At 41.1% G+C, this 15,044-nt stretch overlaps 2 protein-coding genes across 2 annotated transcripts; one reads left to right on the top strand and one right to left on the bottom strand.

Moving 5' to 3' along the window:
- Window positions 1-441: 441 nt before the first annotated feature.
- casp9 (caspase 9, apoptosis-related cysteine peptidase) lies at window positions 442-4,254 on the bottom strand. Its single transcript, XM_084367381.1, has 10 exons — window positions 3,857-4,254; window positions 3,559-3,769; window positions 3,344-3,430; window positions 3,204-3,262; window positions 2,904-3,080; window positions 2,732-2,821; window positions 2,440-2,587; window positions 2,162-2,350; window positions 1,916-2,025; window positions 442-1,806 (listed from the first exon to the last, which is right to left on the bottom strand). The coding sequence occupies exons 1-10, from the start codon at window positions 3,986-3,988 to the stop codon at window positions 1,702-1,704; spliced, it is 1,308 nt and encodes a 435-aa protein (XP_084223507.1). The 5' UTR covers window positions 3,989-4,254; the 3' UTR covers window positions 442-1,701.
- A 183-nt stretch (window positions 4,255-4,437) lies between these two features.
- Window positions 4,438-12,265, top strand: LOC311265575 (dnaJ homolog subfamily C member 16-like). The gene is made up of 15 exons (XM_084367380.1): window positions 4,438-4,610; window positions 4,994-5,178; window positions 5,256-5,322; window positions 5,436-5,760; window positions 5,854-6,038; window positions 6,127-6,231; window positions 6,334-6,492; window positions 6,625-6,755; window positions 6,845-7,028; window positions 7,536-7,715; window positions 7,851-7,927; window positions 8,038-8,118; window positions 8,323-8,412; window positions 8,504-8,674; window positions 9,314-12,265. The coding sequence occupies exons 2-15, from the start codon at window positions 5,003-5,005 to the stop codon at window positions 9,759-9,761; spliced, it is 2,379 nt and encodes a 792-aa protein (XP_084223506.1). The 5' UTR covers window positions 4,438-4,610; window positions 4,994-5,002; the 3' UTR covers window positions 9,762-12,265.
- Window positions 12,266-15,044: the final 2,779 nt, after the last annotated feature.

The raw sequence follows: 15,044 nt of genomic DNA, 5'->3' as shown, positions 1-15,044 counted from the left end.
TCCCGAGGATCAAGGTTTAACCTGATTGGTCCAGACATGGATGCAAAATCCTCAAAAGCTTCATACAGTTTGTTGAGCAGAAAGAGTATAAACAATATGGATTTTTCTATTCGGGAAAGAAACAAAACCACTGCAGCAAACAAATGCAGAACGAAGAATAAGATGTCAAAAAGACCATCAAAGATCACAATGAGGAGGAAAAGAAGGAAGAAGAGAATACAAAATAATGATCACCCAGAAATGAATAAAGAACCAGAACTTATTTATGTGGCTTTTAGTGAGTTATTTTTTAGTAGACTTTGGTAAACACCTGACCGAACTCCAACCCTAACCACTCCTCAGCCACTCACAGATGTGTGGGACAGATCAGGTTTCCATTGTTTGAATTTTGATGAAATTAGATTTTCTGGTGAATTATTTGTCCAACTCTACGAGAGTCAACAGTGCAAAGCAGTGCTATGAGTTTAATGCTAACATGCTGATGTTAAGCAAGTATAATTACTATATATATAATTTACTATGGTCACCATGTTAACATTTGCTAATAGACCTTTTTTTTTAATAGACGTTTTTCTTGACTTGGAATAGTAGGTAAACACATTACTAATGACATTAATTAATGTCAAGTATGGAAAGTAAGTGGACTGGGCACCTTGTATATAGGAAACAAGTTTCATAGTCCATCCAGTAGTTAGAGACATTTCACCAAAAACTACAAATGTCAATCTCAATCGAGCCATGCTGGAGGCAGGTCTTTATGGATAGCAATGTTGACATTAAAACCACTTTTTAGTGGTTATATTTTATTTGACATTTGAGCTGCATGGAGGAACTGGTGAAAAAGGTAAAAAAGGAACCAGTGTTTTCACAGTTCTCCAAATACACAATAGGCTACCGTAGACTCCACTTCCATATGAGAAATGTCATGGTGATGTTCATGTCTCGTGACTTGTTTTAAAGTGTGTCAATAGTTTGCAGCTTAGGATATTAAAGATATGTATGTTTGAAACAGCAACATTTTTATGGAGACCTCTGCAAATATAAGACTCATCTAGAAGCTTGAGTCTTCCGTGACCCACAGACACCATCTACTGTCTCATAAAGTACACTACTATTTTACTTGCATTTGTCATCAGCCTCACATACTGTAACACGGCAGCAGCACACACAGCAACACTAGCATGCTTATATATAATGGCAACAAGTATTGTTGCTAAAAACATAGCGTTTGTCTCTGCTTGACTCCTATCTACTTAATGGACAGTCTTCCCTCTCCTCCACCTCCATTTTCAGAAAATAACTCCAAAAAATCAATTTTTTTTTAACAAAATCAGTATATTTAAGACATATGAATTAAAAATCAGCAAGGTATGACAATGATTGTCTATTCTTTAACACTGACAGATGCTATGTCTTCATAAGACAACAATAATATATAAAAAATAACCTGAACCACATTTTCACAAGATGTTAATATTTTCTTACCAAGATGACACCTAAACCCAGAGTTCATTTAGAAAATACAGGACATGAAAATCAAATAAGACATGATTGTGTCAGTAAAAGTAGAACCAGAATTGAACAAATACATACACTTCACAAATCTGCTAAATCATAATCCTAAGCAATTACAGTCATGCCCGACAGCACTGAAATAGACTGAGATTCCCTGAAAGTGAAACCGAGAGCTGGACTTTGCCGTTATGCTTGGCTTTGAAAGTAAAGAAGCTTGCGGAGGAAGTTGAAGGAACCAGGCATCTGCTTGTAGAGCCCCTTTGCAGAGTTTTGGGAGACTTCGTGGTTAACCTGGAAACAAGCACAGGCAATAATCATATGTTTGAATTTAAAAGCTCTGAATGATGAAGGGGATTTAAGAGAGCCACAGCTCTTTGCTTGTATACTGAGAGAAGCTCACCATCATCAACATCGTGACCAAGTCGTCCATAGCAGCGTTTTCATCAAGAATACGGTCTAGTGTCTCGACGTACCAGGAACCCGACTGGGTGTCTCTCCAAGAAACATAACCTGCATTCACACAATCAAAGCGGCATTACGAAGACATACAGGTCAAGTCGAGTCCATCTATACCTCTGACTTGCATCTGAAAGACTGAGTTATTAATCAAAATAAGCACAGATGTGTGAATGCAACACAAACACACCAGGGAAAGTAGAGTAGGACACCAGAATGTCACTCGGGGTCGGCAGCGTGGCTCTGGCGTCTGGTTCATCGGACATGCTCAGAGAGTCGCTGCTGGATGACATGGGAATGGCGTCCGTCTGATCATCTGCTCCGCCGATGGATGGTTCAACCTCATCCGGGGACACCTCAAAGCCTGTGTCTCTTTCACCTCAGGAACAAGCACAAATATTAACCTATGAGTTTCCTTTTTTAAAATTTTTAATGGAGTTATTCAACAGTAAGTTCAAGATTAGCTACCTCCTCCGCAAGCCTGGATGAAGAAAAGTTTGGGTTTGCCCTGTAAAGACGGACAGTGCTGGCCGTTGAGGTAGTTTGTGATGTGCTGGACCGGGACATGCTGTCCATCCACACCGTACACGGCACCGGGGAAGCGGTTGTGGCTCACCTGTAAACAAAGATATGAGCTTACATCAGGTCGTATAATTCATCTGGACTCCAGACTCCAGTCGGTCAGAGATAAAGATCTGATGGCATTTTATTACTCATAGATATTCTAACATAGCTGGTATAATAATTAGCCATGTCATACCTCAGTGCCGTGTGACAGCATGATGACCACGCAGCAGTCATATTGTGAATGATCCTTCTTACATAAAGCTGACAGCTCGTGTTTGATTTGCTGAAATGCAGAGATGACTGTTAGCTTTCCAAGCAGGAGCTCAAAGGTTTACATGTGGTTTTTCAAGGACTGTGATTCTTACTCTTTGTTTCAGGTTCGTCTTGACATCCACGATAAAGTTGAGCGCCTTGAATCTGCTCTCCAGCTTGTCACAGTCTATGTTGGACCCTCTGCGATTACTGAGCTCACTCTGGGGGTCAAACTCCACGTTGTTTATGATGAGGCAGTGTCCGCACGGGCTGGCGTCCATTTTATAGCTCTGACACGCACATAGACAGAAAGAAGGAAGCAGAGAAGATCATTTGATATGGACCATTTGCTTCTACAGAAGCCTTTGTCCTTCTGTTGTTGATCAAATGGATGATAAATAAATGGTACTCACCTGAATGCTGTCCCGTCGGGTTCGGCCTTGTGGCCTTAGTCTGTACTCCCGTTCAGGTGCTGGGACATAAGCATCAATGTGTTAAGCATCAAGGAACTTTTTAGACTGTAACCAAAAAGTAAATTAACCACATAGCTTACATGGAGTGGGAGTAGTTTTGGGTCTCGGTACTGGATGGACAGGGACATCATCTCTTCTTTGCTTATCCTGCACATCCATTGGAGAGGCTGTTACAGAAACAAACAGCACATATATGAGTAATACATGACACCCTAAATCATTATTATCCAGATCATGTTTAAGGATAGTTATGACTTTATTATTCATGACATACACCACAGTATGACACACTTACACACTGGGAGAGGCTGGAGAACAGGGCGAGCAGCCTGAGTGGGTGTTGCAGGCTGTAGCTGAACTGTTGGAGCTCCATTCTGTAGGAGCTCTGCCAGACTGTGCTGCCCTGTCTCCTGAAGACACTGCAGAAATAATGGAAAGGCTCGACTCCCACGGGTCTCCAAGTCCACGACTAACTTTCTGGCCTGTTCGCGCCTGGTCCCAGAGCTCTGATAGGAGACACAGTAACAGGTGTGTAACTACCAGCATAATGTTTCACAAGCAACAGGGAGTCAACCTGAAACTCGATGTCTTACCTTGATTTCATCGATCATGTCTTGGGTGAAAACCCTTTTTTCAATTAGGCCATCGTAGAGGTTTGTTGGGTCCAAGCCTTCCACGAGATTGCTCCTGTTGCGTCGGAGAATCTTCCTGTGTCTTTCCTCCATTCAAAACAAAAGACCTCAATGAGAGAGACGGAAAATATCATAAAAACTGTGACTTTTGTCACGATGTCAGAGTCAGTCGGTATCCCAAAATGATTCAGCACGCTTGTTAAAGGGAACAGACACCTTGTTCCTCTCAAAATATCACAAGTTTCCTTTCCCTTTCTCTTGTTTGTGCTCGGTTGCGTTCGCCATTTCCTTGTTTACATCACCGCTGTCTGTGATTGGTCCCATTGAGAGAGTGAGAGAGAGAAAAAACAGGGTGCGTTTGATTTGTTATACCGCGTGCCGCTGCCACACAACACCTGTTTGCCTCAATACGTTCACACTAAAAGTCACGGCGCGACGAGGGTTAAACCGAACACACACAAAAGAAGCCTAATTTATCATCAAATACTCAATCTCCCGAAATGTCTTTCGATGCTGGACACCTCCCCCTCTACTCCTGCTTCGCATCGCAGCAGCAGGTTGTCCGCTCGTCCTGAGGGGAGGAACTGTGGGATGCTGTTGAACACACCCTGCCCTTTTCGCTGTCTTTTCACATCAGCGTTAACCAACAAGCTGAAGCGCGTTAAAAGCTACATTCAATATGTGGCGTAGTACCGGTTGAGCGCGTCTGCTGCAGGTGAATGGGAACGTAGAGCTGTTGCGTTGAGACAGACAGCTAGCTGCTGTAGCAACGTAACTAACCCTAACGTGAAAAAAGAAAATGCGTAAACGTTTTTATCCTCGATGTATAACGTTAATATCACAGCCGAGAGACATGTCAGCAGGATTGTAGCATTGAAATGTTTGTTGTTGTAGCTGACATGCCTAGCTCGTCTAGCTTGTGAAGTTAGCATGCTATAATGCCACCCCATTTAGCTGCCTTCATCATTATGAATCATTACAAGGCTAACGTCAGTGTGGAGGAAACGCTGTCAGCTAAAGGCTATGTCATCGTTTCAGGTCTGAACACTGTTCTGACGTATTCCTCCTGATGGTGATAGCTCTGCTAATGTGTCTCAGGGAGCTGTGATGGCGGGGTCAAAGATGTCTGTGCCACTGGCTGTAGTGCTGATCCTCCTGTCGGTGCTGCTGACAGGAGCAGCCCATGCCGGGCCTGAGATAGACCCATACAAAATCTTAGGAGTGACCAGGAGTGCAAGCCAGGCTGAGATCAAGAAGGTCTACAAGCGTCTTGCAAAAGAATGGTAAATATTTGTCATAACCCTGACCTGTTTCCATCATCATCATTCAGATCTTAACTAATGAGCATCTTCTTCTCAAGGCATCCGGACAAAAACAAAAACCCAGGAGCAGAGGACATGTTCATCAAGATAACCAAATCTTATGAGGCGAGTCATTTTTATTTATTTCAAGCTGTCAGCTGGAATGAAAGCCAGTAATATCTGTATGTATGTGAGGAAGATTTTCCAACATATTGACACTTGCTCTTCCTCAAATCTAGATCCTTTCCAATGAGGACAAACGTGCCAATTATGACCGTTACGGCCAGACAGATGACACCCAGCCGTATGGTGGCGGTCGCTACGGTCATCGCCATGACAGCTTCTACTTTGATGAGTCCTTCTTCAACTTTCCCTTCAACAGCAAGAACCACAGGGACTTTGCTGACAGCAAGTACATACTGCACTTTAACCAGTATGTCAACGACGTGGTGCCCGACAGCTACAAGAGACCGTACCTGATAAAGATCACCTCTGACTGGTGCTTCAGCTGCATCCACATCGAGCCTGTCTGGAAGGAGGTGGTGCAGGAGATGGAGACTCTAGGTCTGGGATTATAAATCATAACATCTATGAAATTGCACAGGACGAGTTGAAAGGGTTGATGTGCTTATGTTTATGGATATCCCGTCCTTGCAGGTGTTGGGATAGGTGTGGTGGATGTGGGCTATGAGAGGAGGTTAGCCAATCACCTCGGAGCCCATCGCACCCCATCCATACTTGGAGTCATCAACGGCAAAGTGACGTTTTTCCATTACGCTGTGGCAAAGGAGCACCTGAGGCAGTTTGTAGAAGACCTTCTTCCTCAGAGACTAGTGGAGCGGGTAAATATCTGCCGTCCATTACAGGAAGGAAGACTAAAACATTCCTTTATATATGTCAATGAAACATTTTGCATTTTCTCTGTTTCAGGTCACCGACAAGAATGACCTGCAGTTCTTGAACAGCTGGCACGAGCTCAACAAGCCACACGTGCTTCTGTTCGACCAAGTGCCTGTAGTTCCTTTGTTATACAAAGTAGGCTCTTGCCTTGTATTCATTTTATGTGAAAAGTACCTCAGGTTCAACTGACACTAATTGCATTATTAACACAAACATGTTAATGATTTATCTCCATAGCTGACAGCTTTTGCCTATAAGGACTACCTGCAGTTTGGCTATGTGGACCAGGGCCTTTCAGAGACCGCCAACCTGCAGAAACAGTTCAATATTAACACTTACGCTCCAACCATGCTGGTGTTCAAAGAGAACACTGACAAGCCTGCTGACATTATACAGGTAAATCACAGCAGCAGGGAGCTCAGGGAAAGAAAGTTATTACACTTTCCTATTCACTCATCTCTTATACACTGATCTAGTTGCACTTGTGTTCACTCTTTTTTTCTATGTGGTCATATTTGTGTTCTGCAGGCCAAAGGAATGAAAAAGCAAATCATTGATGAGTTCATGTCAAACAACAAGTTTCTGCTCGTGCCACGGCTGGTCAATCAGAAGCTCTTTGATGAGCTCTGTCCTGTCAAACAGTTCCACAGACGCAGGAAGTACGAGAACCTCATTATTAGACGTCTGCTTACACTGTTTGTGAATAAGTGGATATGCTAAGTTACTGTCACGTCTTTCCTCCTCTCAGATACTGTGTCCTGCTGATCACAGGTGATGAAGAGACCTTTTCTTTTGGGAACCAGGCATTTCTCTCATTTGCCTCCACAAACGGCAAGGAGGTTGTTAGATTTGCCTACGTGTACCAGCGGTTACAGCAGCCTCTTTGTGACATCCTCATGCAGAATAAAGATAGTGCACAGTCACCAACACAGGTACGTTCATACACGTCCAACACCACATCTGCAGGTTCCACTGTGAATCTGTGGAGCATAGCAAATTTGTTTTAAGGCGAGACACGGTAAAGGTGAAAACTGTGTCCATAACTTACCTTCTTCTAGACTAATGGGATATTTACACATAAAATTTCAGAAAACTTGTAAAACCAAAGAATAATCATCTTAATGTAAGTAATCGACTGGGGGAAGTTTCATGGTGATAGCTATTAGTTAAACATTTGACCCAAACAAAGAAGTGTCTCCCCTCATCAGTAAAATAATGTATTAGTGCTCTGAATTAAGACAAATTAATGAAGGCTCAGGTCGGCCCCAAATTACACCCAAAAAAACAAAATAGAAAAGACTCACAAAGTTCTTTTTAAATGGTTCATTTTGTTTTCAAAGAAGTCTTTGGATTAGACGCTTGACTTAATACCTCTCTGGCTCCTGAGAAAATGTATCATTCAACATTCGTATTATTAGACTTTTTTTGTTTTTACTCAGGTGGTGATCCTGGAGAGGCGTAATGCTGCAGGCAAGGCCTTGTACAAGCCAGTGAGCGCCTGGAACGGCAGCGAGGAAGACAAGCAGCGTCTTCTGGAGGAGCTGGAGCGACTGCAGAGGGACCCGTCCATCCTCATCCATGACGCCATGCTGCCCGAGCTCAACAACGAGTTTGCCTCTGTATGTTCCTTTTCAGTAATGTAGGGTATCTAACTAATGTTTGTCTGTGTAGCTATTATTCTTATAACTAAGTGCTGTCTGTTAATATCAACCACCAGTCCTGCTACTTAATGTAAAACAACTGTCACTCTACAGATGTTTGTAATCAGATGGATCTATGCCTCTTACGATTACCTCTCTGAAGTCATTGACGATATTCTGCATAACAACTGGTAGGCAGAGATCTTTAACTCTTAACCTGTTATAGGAGAACACATGATGACAACCCAGATGTAAATACAGATGTATCTTGTTGCACTAAGACATCTGTGGTGATTTGCAGGCGTGAGATGATGCCTCTTCTGTCCCTCATCTTCTCTGCCTTGTTCATCTTGTTTGGAACTGTGGTCATCCAGGCCTTCAGGTTGGTTACTTTACCATACACACGTTTAACTAGACCACCAAAAAATGTAACTATAGCAACATCACCATCTTCTGGGATTAGTAAAACACGGTGAAGAAAGATAGAAAGGCTGCCAAAGAAAAGAAAGTAATAATGCTATCATGTTTTTCCTTCTACGCCTGCACATCCCCTTTGGGCAAAACATTTTATTTCTGTGTTTTTCAGTGACTCAAGTGATGATAAACAGACTAAACCAAAGGCGAAAGATGGAACAAAAGCAGAAAATGGGTCACCAGGGTCTGGTGGTACTTCAAGGCAAGAATACATTTATTACATATTTTATGTACACAGTGCACAATTTATCATCGTGTTTTTAAAGTTCTGTATTTTTGCTGTTGATCCTTAGTCGGCCTCCCAAGAAGAATTTTGTGGAGGTGACTGAGCTGACGGATATTACTTACATCAGCAACCTGGTGAAGCTGAGGCCGGGACACATGAACATAGTGCTGGTTCTCACAGACGCCTCCAAGAACATCCTGCTCAGCAAGTTTGCCAAAGAGGTCTACTCCTTCACAGGGTAAACTAAACATTCACTTTTCCTTGTGTGGAGCAGGAACATTTTTGTTGTGTGTTAAACAGGACCTATTGTTGTGCATTTGCTTATTTTCATTGTCATATATACATAAAGGTCTAAAAACGCTAGTGAAAATGCTACTTTTTTCATTACAATAATAATATCAGGGCTAACAATTTGAGTGAAAAGTTGAATCTTTGAAAAACGTCCATCCACCCACTCAGTGTGTCTATTCATAATGAGGTGATTTACAGATGCTCCGACTCTGTTGTGGAACACATTTTATGGAGAAAACATTCTCTGGTTTTGTCTCTGATGTCCTCCGTGGAGCAGAGTCAACTGCTAATAGGACCGCTAGCTGTAGCTGCTCTCTGAGCTTACTAGCTGCATAGATCACTAACTAGAGTGATTCTTTTTTATTTATTTTTTTTAGAGATGCTAACAGAAGTTTGTCCTGAGTCAGACAGAGGATGAACTGAGGGGCCAGCAAGATAAATAAGGACTTTTTAAAACTGAATCATGCAAAGCTACTGTAGTGTACCTGTATAAAAACATAGGGCTGCAAATGTGCATAATGGGTCCGCTTTAAATAATCACGTTTATAGATACTTCATCACATTCACTCTCTCCTCTCTCTCCTAGGAGCCTGACGCTGCATTTCTCCTTCCTGAATATTGACAAGCACAGCCAGTGGATGAACACTCTGCTGGAATACGCCCAGGACGCTACACAGATTGATGCAGACGAGGACGATGGAGGAAACCACAAGATGGACTACACCGGCTATGTGCTGGCGCTCAACGGCCACAAGAAGTACCTTTGTCTTTTTAAGCCGGTCTACACTGGGGAAGACCTCGACAGTAAGTCGTCCGAGGACGAAGGAGGCACTTCAGGGGGGAGGTCGAGGTCCAGTTCCCGCGAAGACCATCTGCCACGCAAATCCAACCGATCCCGCAGCATATCCACCCTGCAGATCCACCACAAACTGGACCGCCTGGGGTTGTGGATGGAAAGGCTCATGGAAGGCACTTTGCCTCGTTATTACATTCCTGCATGGCCCGGACTCGACAAGATCACCCCCAGTAAATAGATGGAGGCGAGTTAGGAAGGACCTAGTAGTTATCTACTGTCCCTTTGTGTTAGGCTAGAGCTGCCTTTCTTGCACTTGAGATAATAAATAGTTACTTTTAAAGTTGGGTCAGTAATATGACAAAATACTGTGGGACACGTCCTTTAGCGTACCCCTCTTACGGTCATCGCATGCTGTTTTATATATATTAAATTCAGGCAAACGCTGCTGCTGCTACAGCCTTGCGAACAGAAAATAAAATCACTGTGGTCACCTGTACTCTCCTGCCTTCATGACCATCAGTCATTTCCACACACACTGAAGGAGGCAGGACAACTACCTTGGTCTTCATTAATGAATACTGTGAATAGAGATGCATGTCTTTAACACTCAATGTCTTTTTTATGCATCTCAGGCCTTTTTGTTCTCCGTTATAGATTTATCTCCTGAATGCTGGCTCGCTTGTGCAATATAGCCTACTGCTGTAATGACAATGCCTTGCACCCTGGACTTCAAGGGTTTCTCCATGGTCTTCCTGATCATGCGATTGCATCAAAAGAAAAATATCTGTTTTGTTACATGGAAACTGTTGGGATTGTGATTTAATATGTTCGTCACTAGGAGCAAGAATTATTTAGCAGCCTTGGTCTGTTTAACAACCTCAGTTAGCCAGTAGCTTTATGTAGCAAACATAACGATCAGGCCCTGCGTTTAATTTTCTGAATGTTTTCCAAACGGACACCATTGACGGATACATCATCATTATGTAGACATGAAAGTTAAAGTCAAACTTACTGTGTGCTTGCTCAGTTTATTAACTTGTTCTGTCAAGTATAAAAATGTCTTTGATATCATTTTGATGGTACCGTGTGATGTAAATATTGTACATTATCATGTTATCTATTGGACCTGTATTTTAAAAATGTATGTAACTTGAAAGATTTGGTGAATGTTTTACATGGATCTATCAAAAATGCTGTTGTTATCGTTTTATTTTCCTTTCATGCATCGGTGTAAAAAAAAAGTCTGCTTCTATCAGATGTTTCAGTTGTCTTCAGTAGTTAATTTATCCTCTTGTTGTAATAAAATGCTTTAGTTTGTTTATTAAAACATTGTAAAAAAAAAAAAAGAAGTGAAAACAGCCTTTTAGTTTCAAACAGATTTATTAGATTTATGGTTTCAAACACAGATACAGTACAGAGTAAAGCTCCAACATTCACTGTAGGGATAAGAAGAAATACAAGATTTTGACTGGAGGAAACCTATTCTCCACTTGTACAATGTAGTATGATGATATCTGCTTACAAACTACACTTATTTTTCCTTCCAGTGCCAACTACAGTATATGGCTATAGTTATCTCCGTGCTTTTTCATCCGCAACACAGTTTGTTCGACAGCATCCTGTCTCTATAAGAACATCCTTGTCCACATCATTACCACTGTATGTAATTTCATTTGGATATTTCAGCAGATGGAGTTTAGCCGGTTGTCATAGAATTAAAGATGTTCAAACAATTGAAAGCTCCAGAACAGCTACAAGTAAGAGATGATGTACAGTGAGCAGGTAATTATGGCAAAATAAACCCCAACAGGTTGATGCATGAGGTCTACAATCACCTTCCCCCCTCACTGTACATTATTTCACTTAATACACAGCTACTTGCAAAAAACAATAATTTGACACGAAATACCGATTTAGAAAATTTTTTCCTGATTTAAAATGATTTCACTGCTTCCACTAAGTCCTCCGGAATCAATTATCAGAACAACGTACATAGCAGGGGTCTGCTATTCAGAAATAACACAGCAGAAAGGTGTTATTGACCAATCAGAATCAAGTTCTCACAAAAGCCTGGTAATAAAATACGATTATTTTTCCAATTAAAGAAGTATCTGTTTTCCATTCTTTTATCGTATCCTTATTTCCTGTTTTGATTTGAACTGTTTCTGTGCTGCCTTACTCTGAATGAAATGTATTTTTAATAGGAGTACTGTATATGTGGAATATATTGTCTCCATCAGTTACAACAAAAAATATGACTTATTCACTTTTATTGCAGGACTTGCTTGTAACAGGGAAGTCAGTCAGTATGTTCCTACTTTTCTTCCTTCTCTGCACAGTATTTGCATTTTCTTGTGTTTCATCAGCATGTCCCAGTCAGCTCTGATGAACTTCCATGCTTGCGGTCTTAACAGAGGTCCTGGTTGTTTGTGTGTAATAATAATTGAATAACAGATTGGCAAAAGTTTATTGTAATTATATAAACTACCAATAATGTAGTTTTAAAGTGAACATTTATGTTGTCTGGATCTTCTACAATATGCTGCCGTACTTCTGCCACAGGATGGCACCATAGCCTCAGGAGTAAGCTTGGGCTTCAGAAGTGTTATTGAAGTTCCCTTTGTTGCATTGCTTGTGTCTCACAGATATGAGTTTTGATCTCTTTACATTGGTCTAACCCTGGAGTAGAGTGTTTGCCATTAAAAAGTGATTAAAAAGTAATAAAATAAGGTGTTAATTATGGAGCATTGTTGGAAAATGTGTCTGAGCACAATCTTAAAATGATGTTTGTTTAAGATATTATGTAAGCTTTTATTTTAATGCAGGGGCAGAGTTTAGTTAACGGCATTGTGGGTCAAAGCCAACATCCGGCACTAAAATAAGGTTATTCTACACACATGGTAATTGTCTTTAATTAGTTTTATATTTGGTATAATTCTGTTAATGTGCCTCATTACAGGGAAAATGGTGACACACTTTCATTAATTTAATCTGATTTCAGCACATTTCTGTTGTGCTGACGTTAGGGAGTGCTTATCAATGGATACCAGCCCAAGAGACTTTAACAATGAGTGGGAGATGTAGGTTTAATGTCTTTATTTTTTGTAGCTTTCATTCAAGAAACAGAAAGAGACATTTGTAGCCTATGATTTGTGGCCATTATTTCACAGGACCCGTGTAGCTATGCACTGTGTGAAATATACACACGCTGAACAAAACAGCTTCGTTTTGTCTTTGCTCCCATTTTTATCCTATGTTTTTCAGTGAACACATGAGGCTTATTTCTCTTAAATTTCGTGCACACACTCGTTAGAAGCCGTGAGTGAGCTCTTCTCCTTTGCCAAGATAATCAATCCACCTGGCAGGTGTTTCATATTAAGATGCTGATTAAAGTGCATGATTGTTGCGCAGCTGTGCCATGGAGTGGGCACAATGAAATGAAATTGTGCTGTTTTATCACACGACACAATGCCACAGATGTTGCTGAATGCTCATTTCACTTTGCCACAAATTGAAAGGTGCAATGTGTAACATTTGAGTCAAAACAACCCAAAATTGACTAAAATTCTAACAACATTCTGAAGCTGTAACAGTTTTGACATTATGACGTCTGTGCATTGTATGGAAGCCCTAAAGGGCCATGCATTCATACATTTTATTTCCTCCGTTTTCCCGTGATAATGAGTTAATTTCATTTGTTTTCTTGAAATCTCGAGTTATTATCTCGAAATAACAACCGCCGTTTTCCCGAGATAACAGGATAATTTTCTCGAGATAACGAAACTTCGTTTTCCCGAGATAATGATATATAATTAATTTGTTATCTCGGGAAAACGATATATAATTAATTTGTTATCTCTGGAAAACGGCAGTTGTTATTTCGAGATAACGGGATAATTTTCTTGAGATCTCGAGATAACGAAATTTCGTTTTCCCGAGATAATGATATATAATTAATTTGTTATCTCGGGAAAACGATATATAATTAATTTGTTATCTCTGGAAAACGGCAGTTGTTATTTCGAGATAATGGGATAATTTTCTCGAGATCTCGAGATAACGAGATAACGAGATTTCGTTTTCCTGAGATAACAATATAATTAATTCGAGATCTCGAGATAATGACTGTTATATGATAGGCCTGAGATTATGGAGACACCCGGGACCTCATAGCTGGTCAGCTATGTAGTTAATGACGACATCAGGCTCACTTAGATTGTGCTGCCGATATAGCTGAAGCCTTGCTAACTGTCTTTTTAGATTACGCACACTAATGTGTATATTATCTATAATAGCAAGGCATAATGCTATTTCAGCCTGTGTCAGGCCTTGATTGAAAAGATATATGACGCGGTGATTGATATGCTCCTGCTCCTCTGACTTTGCTACACTGAATGATGTTTCCTGCAATGATTTAATATACTACACTATCGTTTTGTTTTCTCAAGATCTCAAATTAATGATATCATTATCTCGGGAAAACAAAGTTTCGTTATCTCGAGATCTCGATAAAATTATCCCGTTATCTCGGTAAAATGGCAGCTGTTATTTCAAGATAATAACTCGAGATCTCGAGAAAACAAATGAAATTAACTCGTCATCATGGCAAAACAGAAAGCATGGCCCTTTAGGGCTTCCGTATCATTGTGTTGCAGAGACATCTACTGAAGTTAGCATGCTAACCAGCTAGCCCCAGCCTGTCCTTGTCCGAAGCTCCTGTGCTAGTGGTATAAACATCGACATTTTCTCTGTTCTCCAAGCTCCCGGTCGGGACTGCTAGCTGCACAGCTAACTGAGCTAACAGCAGCTACATTCTGCAGCAGTTAGCAGTTACTTGACATGCTGCACCCTATTTGTTATGGGTATAAAATCAACATGTGGCCAGTTGCATTTTAAATTCAGGTTCAGAGCATATGCATATTTTGTGTGCCAGGGGTAGCATCAGTAATTAAGAGTGTCGGGTGTAGTGCACAGCTACACTTGCTCTTGTCTCCCTCTCTCTTGCTCTTTTGCTTTCTATGCACTCACTGACCCCGCTGTATTGACCCTTAGCTACCAATACAGTCTTTAAGGGCTCCCATGTGATAGTCTGGTGATCTGTCAGAGAAATGAGAAACGGGGACATGTAAGATAGTTGGGAAAGGTCAGATAGGAGTGGAAGAAAATGCCTTCTTGCTATTGATATTGGATGTGTTTTGCTTGAACTGTCTGTTGTCATGAGGCGTTTGTGTTATTATTTTAGGTAATAGCGACTTGACAGTATTCATGGGATTTTGTGAAAGGAAAGCCACTCCCTTCCTGTCGGAGTAGATTTGGCACTTACCAATTTCTTGGCAAACAATAAGCAGTATGTGTGAGAGAGATAGTGGACGTGTATGCATGTGTGTGTTGTGTGAAGAGCTCGAGTTCCTGTCTTTTTATTAGTGGAGCCTCATTGACTGTATCCTGTGTTTGTACCTGTGTTCCTATGTGTGTTTGTGTATGTGGATCATGTGCTGTATGACATTAACAGACTGGACAT

Source organism: Pagrus pagrus, assembly GCF_965226575.1.
Source record: "Pagrus pagrus genome assembly, chromosome: 11".
In the NCBI taxonomy this organism is placed as follows: Eukaryota; Metazoa; Chordata; class Actinopteri; order Spariformes; family Sparidae; genus Pagrus; species Pagrus pagrus.
Note: the sequence above shows the minus strand (reverse complement) of the source record. Positions and strands in the feature narration are given on the sequence as shown.

What these genes read in the sequence shown, in the direction of transcription:
- casp9 (XM_084367381.1), bottom strand. Translation starts at nt 3,988, where the DNA reads ATGGAGGAAAGACACAGGAAGATTCTCCGACGCAACAGGAGCAATCTC. An exon ending in ACATGATCGATGAAATCAAG is followed by an intron (nt 3,770 to 3,856) that starts GTAAGACATCGA and finishes GTCTCCTATCAG; the next exon opens with AGCTCTGGGACCAGGCGCGA. An exon ending in TCTCCAGCCTCTCCCAGTGT is followed by an intron (nt 3,431 to 3,558) that starts GTAAGTGTGTCA and finishes TTTCTGTAACAG; the next exon opens with CCTCTCCAATGGATGTGCAG.
- LOC311265575 (XM_084367380.1), top strand. Translation starts at nt 5,003, where the DNA reads ATGGCGGGGTCAAAGATGTCTGTGCCACTGGCTGTAGTGCTGATCCTC. An exon ending in AGCCTGCTGACATTATACAG is followed by an intron (nt 6,493 to 6,624) that starts GTAAATCACAGC and finishes TGTGTTCTGCAG; the next exon opens with GCCAAAGGAATGAAAAAGCA. An exon ending in TCAACAACGAGTTTGCCTCT is followed by an intron (nt 7,716 to 7,850) that starts GTATGTTCCTTT and finishes GTCACTCTACAG; the next exon opens with ATGTTTGTAATCAGATGGAT.